The following is a 25,693-nucleotide window of genomic DNA, read 5'->3' as shown; positions in this document are numbered from 1 at the left end:
GAGTCAAGTCTAAGCTTTTTTATTTGGGGTTCAAACCCTCCAATGACTGTTCCCACTCTACCCACCAATCTCAACTCTCATCACTCAAAACGGAAGCTGCTCTGAGAAGGAGAGACTTCACCGCCCTCACTCATTCCTGCTGGGAACCAACGACCCTTCTGTCCTTCTCATTTGAAGTAACCATTCTCTCCCAAACCCAAAGCCTTATGATTCCTTAAAGACGAGATCAATACGTCCATCCTGAACGCCAAGTGTTTTCCACAAAACAAAGATTTCACTTTTGTTTGAAGTAACCTCAACTCACCACTCAATTTCCCCGGTGGGGCTTAAGTGCTGAGAAGCCAGAGGTCATGTCTTTTCTTACAACACATAACAGATAACTTGTGGAGCGTCTGGGCAGCCCCAAACTCCCCTTCTCTGAATTCTTTCCACCCCCAACAACGGTGGGCAATTAGCAGCCATGTTTGCACCGAGCGAGCCAGCCAGCCTGGCCTTAGCTGACTGGACCGACAACTAAGACCTGGGCTTGAAGCTGAGATCTGGCTGAGCCCCATCCCTCGAGGAGGGAGCTGGAATAGAGAGGACCATAAACTCAAGATGTGCGGCTGACTAGACTTGACCCTGGGCCCTGGCAAGCAGTGAGAGCCAGTTTTCAGAAACAGGAAGGAAAATAGACTCCCTCCGAGGAAGAATTGGAGAGCACAAGTCGCCTCTTCCTGCAGGCTTTCTGGTTCCTCATTACAATGTCAAGGCCTGCTAGCACTGCCGACCCTTGTTTTCCATGTGAGACCCCCTGGATTAGTCTGAAATAAGTCCCATCTTCTGTAATCCAAAGGGCCTAGGCAGACCTAACCCAAGGAAGCACTCACTTTTACACTTGGTAAATGCAACAATAAGGTAAACAGTTTACATGTTATTACTCATTATACCGTATCCAGCCATTCACTTGCCAGAGTTACTTTGTACTTCAGAGGTGGCAGAAGAGGTGCTGGAGGAGGAAGGCTGGTGACAGGGTGGCGGAGGCCCCAGGTGACTTAAGCAGGGCCCCCGTAAAGGCAGGGCAGCAGGAATGGCAGGGAAGGGCAGGACGTGGGATGCCGAGGGGGCAGAACTCAGCCAAGCCAGTGGGAGGGAGAAGTGGGGATGGCTCCACGAGTCCCAGCCAGGTAAACGGGCAGTAATGTGGCCACTCACCAAGTCCAAGGAAACATAAGGGAAAGGAGCAGGTCTGTGGGGAAATGGGAGGAACTGGGGAGAAAGGTACAAGCACAGGTTTTTCCACCTGTTCTGCATTTCTGTAGCACAGATAGCTGGAGAAACCAATTTTAAAGGTCACCTGCTTTCTATTATGGAGTCAGAATCTCCTTTTTATTATCATCTCTTTTCTCAGGTTCAATGACAGCCTGTTATTGGATTTTTAATCTGAAGAAATTGATGTTGAAGGAGAGGAATGTATTATTTGAGGCCTCAGGTGATGTCAATTTTGCTGGTTCTCAGTGATCCACACTCTGCGTAGTGTTGGGCCCTACACAGATGAAGTTCTGGGAGATCCTAGATCATGCCTAGGGATGGGGGGGGGGGGGGGGGAAGTACTCAAGGCCCTCCTCTCTGCCTTTCCTCAGTTTCCACTGAGGACTAAAGGGTGTCTGTCCTGCTCAGGGAAAGATTTGAGAACAGACAGTCCCGGGAAAGGGGCCCGGCAGGGAACACCACCTCAACAGCCAGTTCAGAGGGGGCACAACAGAGGTCTGATGTGGGGCTGCACAAAGGTTAGAGGACAACAGACTCCTGGGTGGATGTAGGGGCACCAGCCTCCGTGCCCTGTAAGAGCCATGCATCCTTGAAGCCCCTTGTCTGGGCTGCAGGCCAGCACTCACAGTAACAGTCCAGGGCTTGGCCGATCCAGCTGTTTTCTCGTGGGAGGGTTGCCATAAAGACCGGCGTGGTCTGAGACAACATGGAGGCCCTCTGGGGGAGCTCTGGTCCTTAGAATGCAGGTCATGCAGGGAGAACCCCCCCTTGGCAAGCACGCAGCCTTTGTTCCTCTGCCGACTTAAGCAAACTTCTCCCAGGGGACAGCAGTGGTGTACTCTTCCGTCAGCTGCCGCCACTGGACCTTCCCTGTAAGAAACTGCCCAATAAATCCATATGTCTCGTTTGCCATCTCCAGGTCTTCTCTTTGGTCTCTTGGCAACCTATCCTGTACTGTGTATCCAGCTGGGCGTGTGCCGGAACAGTAGATAACAGCTGTAAGAGCCTCATGCCTCCCTGTGAACCACCCCTCCTCCTTCATGTGCCCTCCCCTTTGTGCAAGCTGCCCTTGCCCGCCTCCCTTCCTGTGCCCTCCCTCTCCTGTCCACGGCCCTCCCACACTGCATTCCCTACCCCTCTTTGCTTAGCACACTCCTACTCTTGCTTCAAGACCCAATTCAAATAATGTCCCTTTATCTTAACATCTTCCTCTTACTTGTCCAGGAAGCACTAGTTTCACCCTCCTTTCTTCCCAACTCTATTATGGCATTTATCACACTGCATTAGACTTTCAAAAGGATTTCTGGCAGGATAGCCAAGTGGTTAAGAGCACAGACACCACAGCTGAAACCATCTGGAGCCAAATCCTGGTTCTGCCACGTGTCAGCAGTGTGACCTGGGGCAACGGATTAAATCTCCAAAATCCATCCTTTCTTCATCTAAAAAATCAGATAAAAGTACATGCCTCATAGTGTTCTCATAAGGACTGGATGTACCATGCTTGAAAGGGTATCTGACGTGCAGCAAGTGCCGTGTAAGAGCGAGCGATCATTAATATCACCCCCCTTCTGGGCCACTAACTCCCCAAGACATCAAGCCTGGGTTTGACTTTACCCTTGGCCTCCAAACCTGACACTATCGCCTGCATAAATCTTTGTACTTGGGCAGTGACCAGGGGCCACAACTACCTGGCTCACAGCTTCACTCTCCCTTCTGCCCCAGGACAGAATTTCTTCTTGTCCCAGGAAGCATTCCGGGCTCACCAGGCCCCCAAGCCTGTCTCTTTCCTTCTCTCCAGGTCTCCAAGTTCTATTCGCACACTGCCTTTGAGCTACTCTTTATTAAAGTACCAATTTCAGTAAGTCACCTCCCAGATCCAAAGATGGGACTGAAGCTCTCGGTCTTTCCACGACGGAGCCAGGACCACCTCTGCTGGCCGGCTGATCTATGTATCACTCCTTTGGCACCGACCCTCCAGCTAAATAAATGCCACACTAAAATAAACCAGAAAAGCAAGGACAACACTTTTTTTAAATTACACAAGAAACATATTAATAAATTCTCATTGTGGAAAAAGAGAGAAGAAAAAACAAAAGGAGAAAAAACTGCAGAAATATAGGAAATACAAAGCAAAAGCTCCTGACGTCCACTCATACTCCGCCCCAGAAACCGGCACTGTCATCAGTCCACTGTGCCCTTCCAGATCTTTCTAGTCCCTGTTAAGCAAGTAAAGAAATACTAGTTTTGTTTTGCATGGTTCTTTTTTACATAAATGGGATTGTTTGGGGGTTTCTGGTTTGCAACTTGCTTTTTTCATATAGCACTTTGTCTCAGAGACCTTTTCCAAGTTGCAGAGGATTTTGTAGGATGGCTTTAAATAGCTCATTTTCCTCTTGATGGACATCAAGGTTGTTTCCAAAATAAACGACTATTTCATTTTAGTACATCTTCCATCACATGAAATTACCACTTTAAAAATAGGAATATCAAAATAAGAAATAAAAACATGAATTCTGGATTTTTTGGTATTCTAATTTCTTCTGCTTTTATAGCTATATACAATAATCACAAAAACCTTTCTCCTAGGTTGTTTCTATATAGTTAAGTGGCATTACAATAGAAATAACTTAAGAGAAAAAAATAGAGGGTCTATACTTTGCATTTCTTTTTACACACAAGCTTTTGGACCTTGGACAAGTGTACTAGTTACATATTGCTGTGTAACAAATTACCCCTAAACTTAGGGGTTTGAAACAACAAACATTTATTGTCTCACAGTTTCTGTCTGTCGGCTTAGCTGGGTCCTCCGGCTCAGGGTCTCATAGGGGCAATCAAACTATCTGCCAGGCCTGGGGTCTTGGCTGGACGTTGCCCACAAACATCAGTTCCTTGCAGCTTGGGCCTTTTCATAGAGCTGCGCACAGCGTGGCAGGTGGCTTCACCCACGGACAGGGCTCAGAGAGGGACAGGCAGAGATAGAGAGCTGGACAGAAGTCTTAGTCCTTTTGTAACCTAATCTGGACAGTGACATTCTATCTCTGTGGCTGTATTCTATTCATTTAAAGCGAGTTGGGAGGTCCAGCTGTCACGTGAACAGAGGAGATTACACAGGGGGCAGGCGCCAGGGGCAGGGACCATCACAGCCATCATAAAAGCTACTTACTACAACCAACTTGGCCTCTCTGTTGCTCCGTTTTGTCATCTGTAAAGATTTACCTCATAAGAGACATAGTGAGGATTAAAAGAATTAAACGTGTAAAGTGCTCAGAACAGTACTTGGCACACAGTGTGAGAGAAATAGTAGCTAAGTCCGGGCACAAAAATAATGCAAGTACATACACCTACTCGGTGCCATAGACAGTCCCAACTCCGTGGCGATTATTCAAGAAACACCTGCATTAAATGACACACAGTTACTCAAAAGAAGGTTGAGCATGTGGAAATTACCCCCGAAACAAAAGTTCTTGATAAAAGTAAAAGTTCCTACCATGATTAGCAGGGGGCCTCTCAGTCACCTCTGAATTTCCCACAAGCTTTCCCCTTAGCAGAAATTTCCACGCAGCAAGCTCTGGGGCACCCCTGAGTCATCTCTAAACCTAAACAGAAAGAGCTGACCACACTCTGCTCTGAAAATGCACACCATTCGCCCGAAAGCAGAAGTTGCCCCATGCGCAAAACTGCACTATTCCTAAGTTAGAGAAAGGAGGGTGAGAGCTTGTCTGCCAGGCTGGGGCAGTCCGCACCGTGCTCAGCAGCTTAGGGGAGAGGAGTGCCCCACCTGCGAGCTTTGTTTAACAAGACTCACCCTGATTTTGAAGGAAAGAAAAATGACTCAGTACACCCCTAGCCTTTAAAGGATGGCACAGAGCAGGAGATGGGGTAAGGAGAGGTGTCCTTTCGTACCATCCCAGATGCCCAGGGGTGGGGGACAGGTGCCAACCTGTCATGCAGCAGATGTGGTAAATGAGTCATGAGCCAGGAGATAATGCAGGCTAGACCTCCCCCCCGCCCTCACCCCCAGGCCACAAAGTCACCCATTAAACACAAGCCCAGCAAAGCAGCAATCCCAAGGGCAAATAAACATCACACGACTCAACTCTGCACCCATGACCCCTGATAGAGATGCTCTGGCTCACGCGCCCAGGGTACAAAGGCTGCCTTGCTCTGATGCAATAGCCTCAGGAAGGAGGAAGAGAGAAAGGGGACTGGAAAGGCCAGTCTGGCAGCCTGGAGAGGTCAGTGATGTGGGTCAGCCAGCAGGCCTGTCCACCCACCTTCAGCAACTGCCCAGAGCGGTGTCATTTTCTTTAATCACCCTGGTCGACTTAATCAGGAGAGCAGTGATGTGAAGGAGGAACCAAGGAGAAATTTCGCCACACCATAGGGGCGTTTGCCAGCCTAAGAGTAGATGGGTCAGCTGTACTTTTAGAAAAATAAGGCAAATTCTCTCTGCAGAGAATTGCTTTTCCTGTTCTTTGTTTCAACACCTCTGAAACCAAATTGCTCTCTGAACGACCAGGGCCTAGCTGGCTGGAACACCGAAAGCTCACGTCAATACGGCAAGGGTGGGGACCCTGTGCTCCAGTGAGAGCTGGCGAGCCCTGCGAATGGGAGGGGCACCCGCACTGAGAGGCCAGAGGCGGAGGGAAAGAAAATAAATTCTGGTAATAAATTCCACTTGCTTGGGTTTTAAATTAAAAGTGGAAAACATTCTATTTTCTCCAATAAAAGTGAAACTGTGGGTGATTTCTTTCTGTTGTTGTCAGTATGATGTTCTTTTTGCTATAAAAAGGTAAAAATGGAATAAGTGGAATACAATTTAACTTTTTTCCTCTCAAGACAAGCTCAGGAAAGAATTTATGTAAAGCGTGCCCACAAAATTCAGGGCTTTCTTACAGGCTGTGCCCCTGTGTTCTGACTGTGGCGCCCACTAACCCTGATGCCTTAACCAGCCTGTAAGGAGGCTCGGGCTCGCTGAAGGGGATAGAGACGAGTGGTTACGACGGACGGCTGTGGAGCCTTTTCCAACATTATCAGCTCTGCAATCTTGAGCAAATTAATCTCCCCGTGTCTTAGTTTCCTCAACTACAAAATGGAGATAACAACAATAGTACCCATAGTGTAGGGTTGTTGTGAAGTCCTTAGAAGCAGCCATGCCCAGCAGAGTGGACATTCAATAAACATTAGTGACCATTTTGGATTCCTCCAGACACCCTTCTACAAACTCAGATTCAGCCATGCAGTAGTGCTTTTCAAAAACCTAAAGTGGAGACCCCTGGTCATTGAGTTAATGGTCTTCTCAGGCAGACTGGGGTTCCCACGCGACACCCCACTCCCCAAGTCCCAGTGCCCTCCCGAATGCATTCTCACTGCGCTTTATCTCCTGCTACAGTGTGTCCCCCCACCCCTGCCCCACCTAACCTCCAAAATCCTCTCCCACCAGGGTTTGGTTACAGCTCTGCTCCCTCACTAGAATGGAGACTGCAGAAGAGCCATTCTCAGGGCCCAAACATGGCTGTACAGGCCGAATGCCGGGAAACACCTGCTGAATGACTCAACGACATCACTTCTATTAATTATTTTCAAGATTTAGATCAAATTCACCAATTCCATGCGTACCGTCTTTCTAGATGCCCTAAGATTAAACTTCTTCTGGGCTCTAACAGCATATTTCTTGGACAGTGTTTATTCACTGATATTCATTAACATTAATATTAAACATTCAATAATGATATTTCTTAAAAGATAACAGCTAACGTTTAAGCAGTGCTTACGATGAGCCAGGTTCTTGGCATTTATCATCCCACCTATAAAATAGATACTGTTTTTATCCCACTTTTACAGATGAGGAAACTGAGGCGTAGACAAATTAAAGAACTGGCCCAGAGTCACACAGTCGGCAAGCGGAGGGCACCGTTCTTCACCTAGTCTCGACTGTGGTTCCCTCCCACCGTCTCTCCTGCAAAGAAGCATGCGATTCCCTCTAGGTAGCCCCTTCCCCAATTCCAGCGCCAGTGGCTCCAAGTGTGCAGAAAAGTAATTTAGCTGAGAGCACACAGCACACATTAAATTAACATGTGATTCTCTCCGGGCTGTCACCCCTCTCCAGGGCGTCCACTGGGGTGCAGGGCGAGCGCCCACACGTCGCATCAAAGCCTTGGACTTCGGCGGGATCTCAAAGAGGAGGACGCGGCGCGCCGTATTGGAGGGTCACCCACTGTCTTCCCGGGGCCTCACGACCCAGCCCACATTTCTGTCATTCCTAGGCGATCTCGAACTCTCCTTTTGGCAGGCGCTGTCCATGAACTCCCTCCCCGGCCTGCTCTGCAAGTCAGAGGCGCTCACCCACCGAAGCCTTCGGCAGGTCCACTGAGAATGGAATAAAGACTTGACGCCCCACCCCGCACCGGGAGCAGGACCGAGGGGTGGCCCGAACACACCCCGAACAGCCCGGCACACGGTCCCGTGCCCGCTGCGGACCAACCGAGCCCCGACCCCACTCCGGCCCGAAGCCCCGCGTCCCGACCCCGCGATCCCAACCGCGAGCCGGGGCGGCCCCCTCGCGCGCCAGGGACCCCCCCACAACCCGGGGGGAGGAGATCGGGTTTTCCGAGCCGTCCAGGGGGCCCGCGCCCCGCCCCGCCTCAACTCGGCCTTCTGGTTGGCGCCCGGGACGCGTCGGCGCGGCTCCCCGGGGTGTGGCCGGGGCACTGGGGCGACGCCTCGGCGAGGGGCGGCCGCGCCCCGCCCCGGAACAGCCGCCCCGCGCGGCCGCGGCGCCGGGCATGCTCACTGGGCGGCCGGCCCGCCGCCCGCAGGAAGCGCCGGCGCAGGGCGGTCCCCCGCGCCGCCAGCCGGAGTCGGGCGGAGCCGGCGCCCGGCGCAGGGTGGCTCTGCCAGTCCCCGCCGCCCGGGCGGCCGCACACGTGTCCAGGCGTCACGTCCGCGCGCGCCCCCGGGGCTTGCGTCAGCGGCCGCTCCGGAGGCGGGGGCCGGGGCTCTGCGCTCCGCTCGCTCGGGCCCGCGACGCCGCCGGCAGGAGGGCTCCGCGCGCGGAGGGGCACCGGGCACGCGGGGCCGAGAGCGGCGGCGCGGCCCAGCCCCATCCCCAGCCCCGGCCCCGGCCCCGGCGCGCCGTCCCCCGCCGGCCCGGCTGGGCGCGGTGGCGTGGCCCCGGAGCCCGGCGCCCGCGGGCGCACCGCCTTGACCCCGGCGGCCCCGCGGCAGGCAGGCGCCCGCAGTTCCATGGTGGGCTCGGAGCGCGATGAGCCGCCCGTCCTCCACCGGCCCCAGCGCTAACAAACCCTGCAGCAAGCCGCCGCCGCCGCCGCAGCCCCAGCACGCCCCGTCCCCGGCTGCGCCCCCGGCCGCCGCCACCATCTCGGCTGCGGGCCCCGGCTCGTCCGCGGTGCCCGCCGCGGCGGCGGTGATCTCGGGCCCCGGCGGCGGCGGGGCTGGCCCGGTGTCCCCGCAGCACCACGAGCTGACTTCGCTCTTCGAGTGCCCGGTCTGCTTTGACTATGTCCTGCCCCCCATCCTGCAGTGCCAGGCCGGGCACCTGGTGTGTAACCAATGCCGCCAGAAGTTGAGCTGCTGCCCGACGTGCAGGGGCGCCCTGACGCCCAGCATCAGGAACCTGGCTATGGAGAAGGTGGCCTCGGCGGTCCTGTTTCCCTGCAAGGTAAGCCCAGGTGCCCTCCGCGCGACTCCGCCCGGTCACCTCCCGGAACTCCTGCGTCCTCCAGCCCACCCGCAGGCGCTGAGAGGCAGGTGACATATCTTTTATTTAAAAAAAAAAAAAAAGTGTACCCGTTGTCCGCCCTTCCCCATGCCCACCTGTCCGCTTTGGGAGTAGCCCTGGGCTGACGGTTGCCCGAGCGCTGACCCCAGACTAATGGGCACGCGCTCGTGGTTAGAACGCATCCCCACTCTCCCCGCGCGGTGCCCGCGGCCTCTGCAGACGTGTACTCGGCTGTGCTCGGCAGGGCTGGGCCGCTCAACTACAACTTGGACTGGGAAGCTGACTCTCTATGGGGGTTTGAGGCGGGAGGAAATGGGCGAGATAAACGCTCCCTTTACCAGCGCTCAGCTTAGAAGGGTTGGTCCTGGATTCTTCCTGCTCCCTGCGCCTGCCGTCTGCGCACCCCTGACACGTGGGAGCCCTCGGGAGGGTAGCTAAAAGGAGGGCGCCTAAAGCCTGTTTTTCTCCAGCACAAGAAAACCCTGCAAGCCACGCCTTTCCCTCTCCTAGCCTTCCAAGGACTGGCGAGTTGTGTGTTTTGCTCAGTAGGGTGAAAACAAGAGTTGACCAAGGATTTCACAGGAAGGGCACGCGGGAGCTGTTGTTACGGTTCTTGAAATCCCATCACTTTATTTTTTATGTAGTTTAAAAAGTTATAGATGCTCCTGCAAAAAATGCAAACCACTAAGACAAGAAAAGTCAAGGGAAAGAGCAAGCCATCTGGCCTCCTTCCGCTGTTGTTAGGGTCCGTGTGCATCTTTATAGGGGTTTCTAAACACAGGTAGATACAGCCTCACAGCTGAGTATAGAGTCGTAGATGTCAGCATATGTCTGGAAGGTTTATATATCCACTCGCATAGATATAAGTTGTTCTCCAAAAATGGCTTCTGCAACTTGCTGTTTTAAATTCATGTTATCACACCTATTTTTCTGTGTCTGAAACCGAGCTGTACCTCATGGTATCTTAACTGGCTACACGGTATTACATCATGTGGTCATATTATAACTCTGTCTCTTAAAAATCTTCAGGAGCAGTGTCAGAGACATACCTGTCTAGATCACCTCTTAGAACCTAGGGCTATACCATGAAGTTCGTTTTCTAAAGTTGGAAATGGGAATAATGTCACTAATACTTTCAAGTTTGTTGAGAGGAGCCTCCCTGCCTTTTGGGCTGTTTGGGCTGTCCTGCATTTCTCCTTGGTGCTGCTTACTTTTATAGGGCAACAGCTTATTTTTAAATTAAAAATAATCCACCAGAGAACTGAGCTTGGGACTCAAGTCAGTAAAATGAGTGATTTAATTTGGTCTGTGCCCTGCCACAAATCAGTTTTAAAATAGCATATTCAAATAAGGGTTTGAATCCATGTTTGGGCTGCGGGTTTCAGGCAGTCTTAATAAATGACTCTGCCTTCAGGCAGTCCTCATCTAATGTTTACTAATTCCCCCAGCCCAGGAGTTGTTTCTCATACAATTTAGACAAAATAGTTCCATAATTTTCTTAGGGTCAGGAAGAAGGTGGCAGCCTGGTGACAGCTGAGCTAAGAGTGGATATCTGATGTTTGAGGTATATTGTGGGGGTGGGGGATGCCCCACAGGGTTTCTGGGGAGCCATCTCCTCAGCCCTTCACTTCCCCCCAAACCTTCCGTGGCCAATAGAAGAAATGGCTTCAGGTGAATTACCATTCACAAATGAGCATTTGATATCAGTCAGTATTCCATAACTTATTTTTAAAAAGCAATCTTGTAAGCGCATTGTGTTGCTCCCAAGAGAAAGAGAAGGAAGCAGTTACTCTGTGTGAAGTGTGAGGTTTCACCTTCAGGATCTGGATTCTGGTTCCTGTTGAAGCGTATGTTCTTTCCTAACGGGTAACGTGCTAGTGAAGTCTTTCGGGAAGACTAGTTCTCTTGGGAACCAGGGGTTCCCAGCATTTCTGTACATGTCAATGATGTCCCAAGACGCTGTTCTGTAGGGATGCACTTGGGCAAAGCCATCACTTTGCAAGCTGAAATTCAACAGGGCCAGCCGTTCCCCTACAGACCAGGAACCGAGAAAGTGATCTTGGGGTCCCTTCTGTGTGTGTGCATGTGGGTGAGAGTTATAAAGCTGAAGTATGCATGTCCCAGCTTTGGCTGGCTAGTAATCCAAACTGTGGACAGGGCGGCTCGGCCAGTTCGTTTGGATAAACCAAACCTGGATGTATTCAGAGGCCCAGCAGGCAACCCAGCTATGTCAGCTGGGGAGGATGAGAGCAATCGGGAGCGGTAAGGCCTATGTCAGCTTCAACAAAACAGGTCTGTGTAGCTGGCCCTGTGGCCTGCACTTGCTACTGGAGATCATAGGGACTTCCCTGTCACTGCCCCTGCCTGCCCTCAGATCTCTCCCATGGGCTGGCTCATGTGAGAAAACCAGTGTTGGGTAGAGTACCAGAGCCCAGGTCTGCAGAGTTGTATGGAGCCGCCATTGCTTGCCTGGGAGACCACCTCTGGGGGCCTGGATTCCTCCTCTGTAAATGACGAGATCGGACTGCCCGACTTCCAAGGACCTGTAGCCTCTAGCATTCCATGAAAAGAAGGGAGGCTGGGTGGGCTGCTTCCGCGGCGCCCTCAAGGGGCCAGCCCCTCTGCTGGGTTGACTGTTAGTAGATTGCCTTTCTTCTTTCCAGGTGAGGAAACAAACGTCTATGGAGAGGTTAAGTGTTGAGTGACTTGTCAAGGTCACGCAGTGGCCAGTCCATGCACCTGCACCCCACAGGCACACATCACACCTTTGTACTGCTCACTACGTGGGGATTTTTGAATGTGAGCTCATACTCCAAGGGTGTACATCATAACTGAAGGCTGACAACAGTGACAAAACCCTCTGACTGACGAGTTCCCCAGATGGGCCTCTGATGGGAAAATCCCAGCGAGACAACATAAATTCACTGTAAAATTCATTGGTGGGAATTTTGTAGGGCCTGTGGGTTGGGAAGATGGGGGGAAGTAGGCTACAAACCTCATTTTGGGGGGATTTCATCACGGCTCTGAACTGCTCCTGCTTCAGTCGGCCCCACAGTGGCGGTGCTGTCGGATGGCTTCCTTACTTAGGTGTGGGGCCCCTGGGTTACAGGCTTGAGTGCTGCCAGCTCCTCTTTCATGTAGAGGGCACCACATGCACTAGTAGCTCTGGTCCCCTTTTAAAAAAAAGGGTCTCTATCAGGGCAGGGCTGTCTTCCACTTGTGGTATTTTTAGTCCATTCTACAGCTTCTTGCACGCCTGAGGAGTTTTGACATCCTGTCCCTGTATCTCAAACCCCCCGTCTCAGTGGAGTGTGGGTGGAGGAGAGAAGGGAAGGCTGACACACGTGCCCCTGCTCAGCAGTGCATTTTAGCATCGGCCAGGCACTTCTCTCCACAACGGTGGGAAATGCTGACCCACTGCAGCCCACTCAGGCTATGATACGTTTTCCTTCCGTTTTCTCTCTGTCTTCTCTGCAAGTTTCCCGTAGCATATCTCCAGGTGGCTCTTGAACTGGAAAGCCTCGGTGAGATGAGTCTTCCCAGCAGTGGGACCGTGACAGTGTTGTTTTGTTCCTTAACCACAAAAAGGCAAGTCAGATAACCCAGTGGAAAGCTAAAAGCTCCTCAGTGTGGACTCATCTTGTGCAGTGGAGACAAACTCAGAACACCAGCAGGGACAGGTGTGCAGGGGGTGTGGCCTCTGACCCGTGGCCTCCGGGGTTCAGGAGACCTCGAGAGCAGAGGAGACGGTTGGGCGCTGGGGACCCCGGGCCGCCTGCGAGCGGGCAGCTTCGGCTCAGCTCTGGCTGACTGGCCCAGGTCGGAATGTGGATGCAGCCATGCCACACCTTTGAATTTTTTCAAGAAAAGCCATAAGTCTAGATTTTTAAAATGCTAAATATCTCAATTTTTTCTTTCTTTCTTTTTTTTTTCTTTTTCTAACATTGGCCAAATTCAAATTTAAAGCCAGCACTTGCAGGCCAACCCAAGCATGTCTGGAGACCAAATTCCACCCGCCCCTGTGCAGCCCCTGATCTGGGGCTCTTGTGGGGAGCGGTCACGAGTGGAAGTTCTTGCTGAGCTCTTCCCATACGTGAACTCGGGAACCCCAGGAGGCTCCAGCTGTAGGTGAGGTTACAGCTCATTTTCTTCTCCTCTCTATTTTGCCGAGGGACGATTTCCTTTGGCCTTTGGGAGACCTGAACTGTTGTCTTGTGACTAGATGTTTGACTTTGTAAAGTCAGTTTATTTCTTTGTACCCAAGTGTCTTTAAGAGAAAGAGTTGGGGGGGGGGCTGCCCCGGTGGCCCAGTGGTTAAGTTCGCATGTTCCACTTTGGCGGCCCGGGGTTTACCAGTTCAGATCTCGGGTAAGGACATGGCACCACTTGGCAAGCCATGCTGTGGCAGGCGTCCCACATATAAAGTAGAGGAAGATGGGCACGGATGTTAGCTCAGGGCCAGTCTTCCTCAGCAAAAAGAGGAGGATTGGTGGCAGATGTTAGCTCAAGGCTAATCTTCCCCAAAAAAAGAAAAAGAGAGAGAGAAAGAGTTGGGCTCAATGATTATACCAAGGATCTTTTTTGCCCTGAGATTGCGCAGTCTAGTAAGCTGTCCCAGGGAAAAGATCGGAGGCAAGGGACAGGACAGGGTCCTCCCCCTGGCTCTGGAGGCCCGCCGTCCAGTCCTCCCTGAGCCTGTTCTTCGGTTAAGGAGAATGGAGGTGATGCCCAGCTGGGGGGGCGCTCTGAGGTCAGGTCGGAAGTGCTGCAGGGGGCTTTTGCTTCCCCAGATCAGCTGGCGGATGGCTGGTATTGGGGTGGTTGCTAGGTGAGGGGTGATCAATCACCTAGAAGCCTGGGGGGATAGCCGATTTGCCAAAACCACTTCAAAGATCTCTTTTTAACCTCAAAAATTGTCCTAAGACACAAATCATTTCCTTTGGAACTTGTCCCCGCGGTCTTCACTACTGGCTGGAGCTGAGTGGGTTGTCTCATAAAAGCTGCGCTGGCTGCAGCCAAGCCCGCGAGATCGTCGAGAACGAAATTGACAGGACAGCTTTTGAGTGTAAAATAGGAACAGAAGCGCCGGAATGCCAGGTAGGAGGACTGAAGTTTAATGCTGACTCTACACATAGTTGGCCAAAGATTTTTCACAAGTTACCACGGCCTGGAACTGGAGCAAATCATTGTTACTTAAGGTTGATCTTTAGGACAGTTAGAATGGAGGCGAACCAAAGGAACAGCAGGTGTGGCCTGGGAAGTCCCCAGTCTGAGACTGATTAAATTCTCCTGTTCTGTGTGAGAGCCCTCCGGAAGCCCCATATGAAGTGTGACGTACTAGGACCATAGTAAGACCTCCTGCAAAATGTCTGTAGAACCAGACTTACACATCTGACAAAATTTGTGAATGGCATTTCTCCTTTAAACCCATAATGTCACCACTCCTTGAAAGGCGCACATAGTAGGTACACATTTGCTGAAGTGAGTGCCGGCATGTGTATTGCGGTGAGTTGTGCAGAGCGTGGTCATACACGGGGCGTTGGAGTGTGACTCCACTCCGGACATCCTGAAAAGGAAAATAAGAAAGCTAAGACGTTTTCCTGATCAAATGTATCTTTACATTAAATCTTAGAGTGTGCTTTCTAAGGCTTAGGAGAGATACTGAAAATTCTCTAGCAGAATTTCATCAACTTTCCCCAGATGCCCATCTTTCTCCATTAATTTCTTAAAAATTGGGAAACTTGTCATTCTCGTTTCCAGTTGGGTAAAGACTGTAGGTGATGAATATTAGACTGTATGTTGTCTGTGAGACAAAAGGTTACCCTTCCAGTGTTAGCCACAGACGCTGTGGAGATGGGTGGAAGGTACACCTGTGTTAAGTGTGTGGGCCTGGGCCCAATGTCACAACCTTGAGTCAACAAAGGAAGTGTCTTTGGGTCACTCCTCCCCCAGATTACCTCTTCCTCAGCTAGTGTTGAGGGCAGGCCTTTCTCAAGTCTCCTGGTCAGATCCCCATCTGTCCCCACTGTGACAAACTGGTGACCTCTCCCAGCCTCAGTGGCTCATTGGTAAAATGGGGAGATGATTAGCTTGTTCAGAGGATCAAACTCAGCATTAATTCATGTGAAGCGCCACACACAGCCCAGCACAGAGTGAACCCTGAATAAATGTCACGGCGAGAGGCTGACAGAGAGCACATGGCCAATGTCTGAGGTCAGGCCCAGGCATTAACTTTAAAAAGAAAAACTGGAATCTTGCTAATTTTCTTCCGTGGATTCCCTCTCCGAGATTCTCTTCCCCGCTCCCGATGGGGGAGGGTTTCCTCGAGCCGGCTGAGGTGGCCCCGGCATTGGTGTCCAGTGCTGAGACGTTTTATCGTTTCTTCAATGCTTTTAGAAGGGAAAGCCAGTTAGACTAGGCAGCACTTTTTAATTGTGTATTTTATTTTACACATTATAAAATATGTTTTTTAAAGTCATGATCTTTAGTTTTAAATGTCGAACATATAGAAAGTAATAAAAAATTAAGATCTCCTGTAATCCCCCACCTGGAAATAACCCCTATACCATTTTTGTGTATGTCCTTGCAAACTTACCTCTACATCAATGGAGTTTTCACTCAAAACAAAGCAGGTAGGACAGGAAATCCACAGGCTATTTCATAACCTGCTTTTTCATCTGACACATCATGACTGCTTCTCCACATTGTTAAATAGTCTTTAAGGTCATGTTTAAGAACTGTGTAGTCTTAAAATTCCACAATGGTATCAGAGTTATTTATTCAAGCTCCTGTTTGTGGTCATTTAAGTCATTCTGTCTTCTTAGTGTGATTAAAAAAAAAAAGGTACTGCTAAACTGAATCCTCGTGCATAAGAAAATAATTATTTCCTAATGACAGATTCCTAGCAGTTGAGTGGTGGGGCCACAGGGTGTATGCAGAAGTGCAGAGCTTCTGATAGTAGAGCCAGATTGCCTTCTCCCTGGGAGTCATTGACAAGTGCGGCCCACTCTCTCAGCACCCCACAGTGGGTGTTGGCATGCTTGTTTCTTGTGCTCCTGCCTGCTGCTTCTCCCCGAAGTAACCTCAGGCCACAGTTGGCTCCTCCTCATTACCCACTCACTTTTCATCTGCCTTGGATCTCCGGCAGCCCCGAGCCCGCTCCTTCCTACACACCATCTGCCTAGCCAGCCATTGCCTCCCGTCCGCCCTCGTCCTTCTGAAACTCTGAGTCTCTCGGTGGAGAGAGAGGTGCCAGTAGAGCCCTTCTGAAGTCGGGGGAGCAGAGTGGCCTGGAGACCTGCTTGCAGAGGTGGTGTTGGAGCGGCATTATGAAGGATGAGCGGCAGGTTGCTGGTGAAGAAGGATGATCCCGATGGGGTGAGGTGGGGAGGCCAGTGGAGCTGCTCAAGAGGACGTTGTTTACCTGTCTGAACTAGGTGTACTATCTCATGTTATCCTGCTAATTACTCTGAAGAGGAAATAGGACACGGTTGGTATCCCTCCCCAAGAGACTGGCCCACACTCATGCAGCTTGTGAGTGTGGGGAGCAGAAGCTCCAGAATGGCCTTGTAATGACATGTACGGTGTCTCCCACCTCGGCCTCCCACCGTGTCTGCTGCCCACTCCACCCTGCTGAGGAACAGTGAGCCCCAGACTCACGTGGTGGCTTTGGCAGGGACAGCAGTGGTACCAGAAGAGCACTCTTTATTAGGATTGCCAGGTAGAATACAGGATGCCCAGTTAAATTTGAATTTCAGATAAACAAATAATTTTTTTGGTGTAAGTGTAACCCAAATATTGCCTGGGACACACTGGGCATCTTGTATTTTTATTTGCTAAATCTGGCAACCCTACCACTTAAGTCTTCTGGGGAATTGGACTGCTTCAGTTGAGGAATAAAGACTGCTGAGGGATGTGGCACTGTGAAGAGTGGTCAGGGCCGTCAGTGTGATGACGCAGGTGGAGGCCTGGCATGGACGGGTGAGGGCAAATCGAGAAGGTGGCCAGGGTGCTGGTAGCATGGCATAAAGCCACTCACTCTGAAGGGACTTAGAACTGGTTCTCCAAGACAGTGTGTGGCCACCTGCTAACTCTGGCTATGGTCAGATGAGAAGCAGACTTGGTCAACTCAACTTTTGTTTAAAGTTTCTAAGATTTAAAATAAAGCCTTGCCAGCTCAGGGGGTCTTCATAAGGCCACACGCCACCACCCCCAACAGCAGGATGTTCTCAGATCACTGCAAAGTGGGGTTTGTCAACTTTCTCTTAAGCAAAAAGGAGGAATTTTTGAGCCTGAGATTTTCATTGGAATTGCCTTCTCCAGAACAAAGTTGATAAAGTCCAGTGTCAGTATTTTTTTAGTCTCACCACTGTTGGACAGTCCTGGTACTGAGTGACATTGTCTTCTCATTTAATTATCTGTGGAACCCTTACTGCACTATTGGTTGATAAATATCTCTTTGCGCTACTTCACAGCATACGTGAGGAATCTGCCATTTGAGTTAAGTGAAAATTCGCTAAGATTCTGAGAGGAAAGATACTAGACAGATACAGGTTAAGTACGAGTCACAAGAAGAGCTTTCACTTTGTCCTGTTGTCCAAGCCTGAACTTCTCCATGGCTCATGATACTCAAGGCATGAGTTGTAGGCAGTTTTACAGACCCACTCAGAAGTGACATGGTAGGCTCAGTTCAAGGTCACACAGGACACTGGGCACTTGAGTTCTAATCATAGCTATTCGACCAGTGATCATAAACACATTTTTAGCAAGAGGGACATAGAGCTGTCAAAATGACAACAGTGTCATCATTTCCCCATCTGTGTAAGGTTTCAGAAAAGCTATAAACACCCCCACCCCAAATAGTTTATGTAAATAAAATGTGTGAAATGCCTTTATCAAAAATTATAAAACAAACCCATAGTGACTGAAGTCTAAAATAAGCATTTTGCCTTGCATGATCTCAAGGTGTATTGAATCTTTTTTTTTTAATTCTAAGTTCCACAGTAAAACTTTTAATTACAGTAAAATTAACATGGTGGAGAACAATCATCCTCTGCAGATAAACCTCATATTTATTCATTTACCAACAAATATTGGGTGGGTGGGAAGCAGACAATAAATCAATAAACCAATTAACAAACTTAATAGGCCCATAAATTAACTGGAAAATAACCTGCGATCATTCAGTGATATTTTGAGGGCAGATAAACACATTTTTAGTAACAAAAGAGCTAACTTGAATTGCTAGAAGTCCTTTTAAGAAGTGGTAAAATTTAACTGCTGGTTAAAATGTAAGCTTTGCCCTGATTTTGGGTCTAAACCAGGTATAGCTACAACTCCTATTTGAACAAGTCTAAAGAATGTTGAGGAGAGAGCCTCCAACCAGTAGGTCCCTATTGTACATAAAAAGTTATCCAGCCAGGAAGTCATCCTTCCAGCTGGACTCACAAGCTCTGATTCCATCTCTGGGTTCACCTCTACCGTTGTAGAGGACAGAGGCGTGGGCAAGTCATTGCTGGAGCTCCTCTTCAGATGTGGTCCGCCGTCAAATAGGAGTTCTCCTTGGACCACTCAGGGTGGTGGGTGAGGAAACCGCGGAGCCTGGAAACCATAGTCCAGGGCCCCAGATTTGTCAGGTGCCCACAGACCTTCAGAAGGATCAGAGGAGCAGTGGAGAAGACTTTGTCTTCTGTGGAGGTGAAAGAAGAGTTGGTTATTGCACCAACTGACGTCTGCACTGCACAGCTATTGGTTCACTAAAATGTGTCCCAAGAGCTAGAAAAAGAAAAACTACTAACTTAGTTGTATTTCCATGTGGATGTGGAGTTGAAAGTAGGTTTTCTTTAAAAAAAAACAAAACACTATTATAATAAAACTTAATTCATTCAACCAACTTTGCAAAAGGAATCTCTGTCCCATAAGGATAAATATGCCAACTCAACCCCTGGATTCTTTAATGTTTTTATTTTTATATGATTTCAAATTTACATAACAACTGCAATAATAGTACCAAAAATACCCATATACGCTCTATCCAGATTCACCATTGTCTCCTTTTTGTCCCATTTGCCTTACCACTTGTGTGCTCTCCATTAGTACGAGTGTTTTTTAAACCATTTGAATGTAAATTGCAGGCATGCTGCCCCTTGACCCACTGTGTTTCTCCTAACAACGACAAGGACATTTTCTTACTCATTATGGTACAGGAAGTGCGACCTGCAGGAGACACTATTGCCTAATCCTCAGGCCATATGCAGATTTCGGTGGTTGCCCCAGTAACGCCCTTTGTAGCCACTTTGGTTTCCAGTCCAGGGTCCTGCGTTGCCTACCGACCGGTGCGCATTTTGGATCTTGACAGCTCATGCAGACTGAAGGAAAGTGCGGTTTGCTTTTTTGCTTACTCCAAGACCAGGGCATTTCTTGGATCTAATTCAAAAGTTTATGAGCATCAACAACAAAATATCAATTGTGCTTTGTTTTTCTTGAGACATTCTCACTTGGGGCGCTGGCAGACACTTAGCTAACACTTTTCACTGTTTCCCGGGAGGTGAGCAGGTGGCAGCGGGAGGTGACCTCAGTCCCCCGAGGGACCTGCTTCTGCACGGAGCTCACAGCGCCCCCATGGGGCGGGGTTTGGCAAATTGTTCTTGAATCACAGAGAGTCAAATTTAATTAAATAGGTTAAGTGACTTGTTCTAAACCAGTCACAGGACCCATGACCTTCACAGCACCGTGGCTAAGAAGGGTTATTCTGTTTATATGGTCATACATAAACAAGTATAATGTGACTGTGGTTGTTAGGTAACTAACAGCTGTGTAGTATTTGACTGTGTTTCTGACCTATCTTGTCATGTTTATTTGTGAGTAAAGGGGTTTCTGTGTCAAAAAGGGAAAAACCCTGTCCAAATTCCAGCTTAAATATAGCCTTCAAACCCCATGCCGAGGAAAAGCACTGGCACTATTTACTGCTCTCTTCAAGGACTTAGAATGAGGCCCCAGGTCACACATTGCCTTTCGTGGCAGGACACGTTTGCACAAGACTTCTGAGCCCCTGCAACGCGGAAAGCTTCCAGAGAGAAGTCACAAATGTTATTTCAACCTTTCTTTGTTTCTCCTTCTGCTGGGCCATCTTCCCTGCCCTCCTTTCATTAGCTTTGGGCTTCTGTGTGTGGTTGTGTCCCTCTCACCAGCTGCCCTCCCCCCCAGAGGTTTACTTACAGCGAATTCCCATTGCGCCCCACCCCGGGGACAGGAGCAGAATTTCCCTGCGGAGAAGCTCGTCCGCGGCTGTGGGCCATCCCGGAGACAAGGCAGCCCTCCTCGAACAGCCCGAGCAAGAGTGGGCAGCGGAGGGCCGGGCGGCTCCTTGGCCCCTGCACGCCTGGTGGCGAGCCCTTTCAGGCTGTGCAAAGTGGAGCCTCAGGACCTCCTTCGAGAAGCCAGAGAAGGCGGGGAGGGCTCCCTGGGGGTTATTTATTTGTGAGGCGCTGCTGCCCCGTTCCTGAGGGAGAGGCTGTTTTTCTCGTGGCAAACCCAGGAAGAAGTTAATATTAGAAGGCTGTGGGCCCTGGGTTTTCCAGGCGCTGGGTTGGGGTCAGGGGGTCACGGCAGATGTAAATTGTTTCTTTTTCTCAAAACATTGATTCTTTGTTTGACTCTTAAGCAGTTGGTGCAGTGAGGGAGCCCGAGGAGGAGCGGGGACGGCCGCAGGCTCTACCCCTGGCGTGGCCACGAGTGACCTGTCACTCTGTAAAACTGGCCGAACCAGCTCCCTGGCCACCTCCGTGCTCCAGTGTCTTGGGCCATCCTGGGAGTGCACATGGGGTGGCAGTGACCGGCCGGGGGAGGGGGGCAGGACGGCGCTCCGCCAGCTGTGGTTGTATGGCCTGGCCAGGTTTTGTCATTCATTGAAAAACTAGTGGCTCTCCACCAGGGTGATTTTGCCCCCCCAGGAGACGTTCAGCCATGCCTGGTGACATTTCTGGTTGTCATAACGGGGGGTGGGGGGTTGGCACTTGCTACTGGCATCTAGCGGGTAGAGGCCAGATATGCTGCTAAACATCCTACAGTGCACAGCAGAGCCCCCAGCACACAGAATTATCTGGTCTAAAATGTCAGTAGTGTCACTGTGGAGAAGCTCTGACGTAAACTAAACTGTCAGTCAAGGCCCTGGCAGTCTAGGCCTGCCTTCCCAGTTAGGTCTTATCCCCACCCAGCCTGTGCTAGACAGAGAGAACCACTCCACCCACACTCCACTCCGTCCAGTGAAAGCTTCCTTCCCCTCCTCACTGTCCCCACTGTGAAATCACCTGTGCCCCTGGTCTTCCTTGGTTCTCTGTATTTTGCTGTATTTGAGCTGTCTGTGGTTGCACACAGGCAACACAAGGGTGGGATCTCGGGCTGATCTGGAATCTCTGTGTCCTAGGATGGAGAGTCACAGCCCTTAGTAACCCCTGGAGCTTGTCAGGACAACACCGGCCCAGGGGCCAGCGCAGTCTGTGTCGCTGCTCAGAGGCCCCTGGCCATACGGTCTCAGGGAATTCACAGGCCCCGAAGCCTGCCCTCTGATCTCTCCGATGACAGCCCCTATTGTAGGCGACAAGAACACCCACCATGCTGTGGAATGTCATTCCAGGAATGCTGAGACTGTTACCAGTTTGAAGTGTGGCAGCAGCGTGTGTGTGTGTGTGCATGCACGTGTGTAAAGTCTAGATCCTTTCAGAGATCATCTCTAGTCCAGCCGTCATAAAGCGGCCCCAGTGGTGATGAAGACACGCCCTCCCTCAGGATGGACAAGGGAAGGAACAGATTGACGTTAAAGTTCAGCTTTAGAACAAGCAGAGCAAAGCAGTCACCTGGCACTGCAACAGTATGTTTGTTTGAGCTCACAGAGGCTCGGCAAGGTCTCTTTCACAAGGTCGCCGTCCACACAGACGCTAGGTGATCCCTTTCCTATTGGTGTAGTCTGCGACGGTTCCCTGCCCTCTAGACTTGAGTTGAAGGGAGAGGGTGTGACTTCTAAGGCAAACCAAATACAACTCAGAATCTAAATATTCTACTGGAGTTACTCAAGGAAAAGTTCTAAAATGACTGCTAGACGATAAATATTTGCGTACGCTGGAGCTCGTGAACGTGGAGTGGTCGGGAGACGGGGGTGGTGCTCCTCCGGCCTCGCTGCCAAAGTTCATCTCGTTCCCGGAACTATCCCTGGGCAGCTGTGGGAAGCAGCCCATTCTGAGAGGTCCTCAGATCCAAATACTGATGGCCTGTTTCAGCCAGAGGATCTGCCAGGCTCTGGGCTAATTCTTGCTATTTTTATGGTGCATGTGTGTGTTTTTAAACTCTGGGCAGAAATGCCTCACCGTCACTCACAGAAGAACATCGGGAGGCTCTGTGTTCTTAGCTGCGCCCGAGACTTCAAACACAGTTAACAAGAATGAGTGTTTTAGGGCCTTATTCTTGTCAGGAACACAAAGCATCAATATATATGGATAAATAAATAAATTTGTTTTGCCTTCTGATTAAGTTTTTTACACCTATGCTTTTAAAATTAGTCCATGGTTAAAAAAGATGAATAAGCAATTCCTTTGGGCAAAGTAAGTAACAGTGAGATGGTTCTGCCAGTTTCTGTTGAAGATTACTGTGACCCGCTTTAGGTACGGGCGAGGAGCGAGCTGCATTTCCTTCTCTAAGCCACTCTCTTCTTCCTTATTAGGGAGACTCATCTCCCTAGGAGTGGAGACTGGCTTCGTTGCTCCTGCCCTCTCAGAGACTCGAGCTTCGGGTCTCCTATGGAGAAGGTGCTCGGCGCCTGCATGTTGCTAGTGATAAATTCAGCCGCACAGGTTAGAATTGGACCCGCTGGAAGTCCGTAAGGGGTTTATCCCCGAAGGCAGGGTAGGGAGAAGCAACAAGAGCTGTGGGGTTGCTTGGTTTTGTTAGTAATTGGACACTTGGACATTTTTCTTAGAAAAATGACCTGGCCCTGCTCTCCTTTGGTGTCCTCATGTCTCAGGAGGGGGTGGGGGAGTCCAGGTGGGGCACGCAGACAGCAGTTTACCTGCCACTGTGTGCTCGAGGGGATGAGGCTGACATCTGGTTTCAGCCAAAAAAGGTGATTCAGGTTTCCTTCTTCTTTACAAGACGCCAGCGTTATGCGCTGGGCAAGTGTCTACTTGTGGCTGATTCTCCCCCGGCACCTGGGACTTCACACGGTCGTTCCTGTGGGCTTTCCACGATGGGTGTGATTTATCCACTGGGCACGTCATTCCGGGTGCTAAGGGGAAAAAGGGGTTGTTGCTACCCTGTTAAGGCAGCATTTGAGGGGCTGACTGACCATGTCCGAAAACTCATCTCGGACAGGCGCCCACTGTGGGGCGCACTCTGGTTCCCCTTCCTCCTGGGCCTGCCATGAGGCCCTGACATCCCTGGTCATGAAGCGAGGTGCACTGGACTTGAGGGAGCGGCCTGGGCAACGTCCAGCGGGCTCAGGCCGTTCGCACTTTAACCTCCACTGGCTGGAGGCAAACTGGCCGCAGTCTCCTGAGTTGGTCAAGTAGCTCTTGGATGTGATTTCCTTTTACCCAAAAAGTATGTTTAAAGCCCCTGGTGGGGGAGGGTTTAAAAGGTGAGGAAGCTGAGGTGATACTTTAGCCATGTCAGGGGCCTCCAGCCCTCTTCTTTCCTGGGGGGTCCAGAGGGCAGCCTTCCCCACACTCGGCCTGCCAGTCACCACTTGAAGCCGGGAAGAAGTGCAGAGGACAACCAAGAGGAGTTAGGCTATTTTCAAAATGGTCTTAGGTGAGAACTAGTCTGGAGATAACCCACATTCCTTGCCCAGCCTCAGCCCTAAGCAATTTTAAATTGCTTAAAAAATTCTTTAAACTCACAGAAAATAAGGGGGCAGGTCAGGCTTTCCAGGGCTGGCTCAGCGATGTTGTCTGAAGTGTTTATAGTATGAGCACTTTAGTTCTCACATTTTTAATGCACGAATGGGGGGCATGGAATGCAGTACCTTGCTGGCTCAGGAGATGCCCCTGATTTCATGTCTGGCAATACTGATGGTGAATAGGAACTGAGACTTTTATGTATTTAACTCATCTGGAGCAAAAGTAGCTGACATGAGAATACAGGTTAAGCCCCGGAAGCCTGAGGTCTGCACCTGTGGAGGCTCTGAGGCGGCCCGATGGCTCAGTGTGTCTCTTTCCTCCTTGCAGTATGCCACCACGGGCTGCTCCCTGACCCTGCACCACACGGAGAAGCCGGAACACGAAGACATCTGTGAATACCGGCCCTACTCCTGCCCTTGTCCTGGTGCTTCCTGCAAGTGGCAGGGCTCCCTGGAAGCCGTGATGTCCCATCTCATGCACGCCCACAAGAGCATCACCACCCTCCAGGGAGAAGACATCGTCTTCCTGGCTACAGACATTAACCTGCCGGGGGCCGTCGACTGGGTGATGATGCAGTCGTGCTTCGGCCACCACTTCATGCTGGTGCTGGAGAAGCAGGAGAAGTACGAAGGCCACCAGCAATTCTTCGCCATTGTCCTGCTCATCGGCACCCGCAAGCAGGCCGAGAACTTTGCCTACAGACTGGAGCTGAACGGGAACCGGCGGAGACTGACCTGGGAGGCCACGCCCCGGTCCATCCACGACGGCGTGGCCGCAGCCATCATGAACAGCGACTGCCTTGTGTTTGACACAGCCATAGCACACCTTTTTGCGGATAATGGGAACCTTGGAATCAATGTGACTATTTCTACATGTTGTCCCTGATGCCCTGAAATCATTCGGGCATCGTGCTCTCTGGTTAATAAAGGTTTTTATAGATGTTTTATTCACTATGTCTTCACACCTCGGGACCCAGTTACCCTGTGTTCTGTCTGAACAGCAGCTTCCCGTCTGGCATCGGCCCAACAGAGTTCATTAAACTGGGATGAATGGGGTTGGCCTGTTAGTCATTCGGAGGCTGCCTTGTGAGCTAAAATCAACTTGATTATTCACTTTTATTTACTTGCTGAACAGCACTTGACAGGTTGCTCAGGGCTCCTGTAGACCAGTCTGTCGGGAATCGGAGGCTCCTGCCCCCCTATGTTGGTCCCTCCAAGTTGACAAAAGCACAGTGACTGTCAGCAGATTCTTTAACTTTACTTTTATCTTGTTTTTAGGGGCTAGGGATTGTTTGAATGCATTTTAAACGGTGTTTCTCAAACTGGATGACTAACCAGCGTGCACAGAAGCACCGGAGTACCCATCTTCAATAGGAGGGTTTGTGGGGCCTGTGAATTCGACAGTCCCATCAGGTGATTCTTTCACAACAGAAGAGTTTGAGAATTGCTGGGTTAAATTGTGGAAAAGGGTCCAGATTTTAAAGGTGCTTAAAGATTGCCCTCTACTGACACTGTCTGTCTACTGTTTGATCCCCTGACCGCCCCCACCCCCACATTAAAACCAGAACTACAGCCCCGGGACACATGCCTGAGGTTGGTCACTCTCTTGTGTTTGGGGCGGATTGCCTAGGAAGGTGAGTCATGTGGCCACTGACAGTGCTCACGTCATGAGGTTTTGCTCCTCACGAGTACCGATGACCTGTTCACACGTGGCTCCCTTGGAGGCCCTCCTTGACTGTAGAGGTTGGGAGAGACTAGATCAGTAGAGTTGAAAACGCTTTATAACCAGTGTCATATGCTTGCTATTTAAAGGT

General features: G+C 50.5%; 1 protein-coding gene and 2 long non-coding RNA genes across 3 annotated transcripts in view; 1 reads left to right on the top strand and 2 right to left on the bottom strand.

Annotated features, from left to right (window-relative positions):
* Positions 1-1,346: 1,346 nt before the first annotated feature.
* LOC139076028 (uncharacterized) lies at positions 1,347-4,972 on the bottom strand. Its single transcript, XR_011527247.1, has 4 exons — positions 4,739-4,972; positions 4,591-4,644; positions 3,119-3,245; positions 1,347-2,131 (listed from the first exon to the last, which is right to left on the bottom strand). It is a non-coding gene; the product is annotated as an uncharacterized lncRNA (long non-coding RNA).
* Positions 4,973-8,376: 3,404 nt separating this feature from the next.
* On the top strand, positions 8,377-24,826 carry SIAH2 (siah E3 ubiquitin protein ligase 2). The gene is made up of 2 exons (XM_008521467.2): positions 8,377-8,932; positions 24,208-24,826. Exons 1-2 carry the CDS (start codon positions 8,516-8,518, stop codon positions 24,763-24,765), a joined length of 975 nt encoding a protein of 324 aa, XP_008519689.2. The 5' UTR covers positions 8,377-8,515; the 3' UTR covers positions 24,766-24,826.
* LOC139076027 (uncharacterized) overlaps positions 14,091-25,693 on the bottom strand; it is a 46,790-nt gene continuing 35,187 nt past the window's right edge. Inside the window, exon 2 of the long non-coding RNA XR_011527246.1 lies at positions 14,091-14,558. This is a non-coding gene — a long non-coding RNA (uncharacterized lncRNA). The remainder of the gene's footprint in view (positions 14,559-25,693) is intronic.

This window comes from Equus przewalskii, chromosome 15 (genome assembly GCF_037783145.1).
Source record: "Equus przewalskii isolate Varuska chromosome 15, EquPr2, whole genome shotgun sequence".
In the NCBI taxonomy this organism is placed as follows: domain Eukaryota; kingdom Metazoa; phylum Chordata; class Mammalia; order Perissodactyla; family Equidae; genus Equus; species Equus przewalskii.
This window is presented reverse-complemented; position numbering and strand designations above follow the sequence as displayed.

Excerpts from the sequence above, each read along its gene's own strand:
- SIAH2 (XM_008521467.2), top strand. The coding sequence starts at position 8,516 with ATGAGCCGCCCGTCCTCCACCGGCCCCAGCGCTAACAAACCCTGCAGC. Across the intron at positions 8,933-24,207 it reads CGGTCCTGTTTCCCTGCAAG|TATGCCACCACGGGCTGCTC; the intron begins GTAAGCCCAGGT and ends TCCTCCTTGCAG.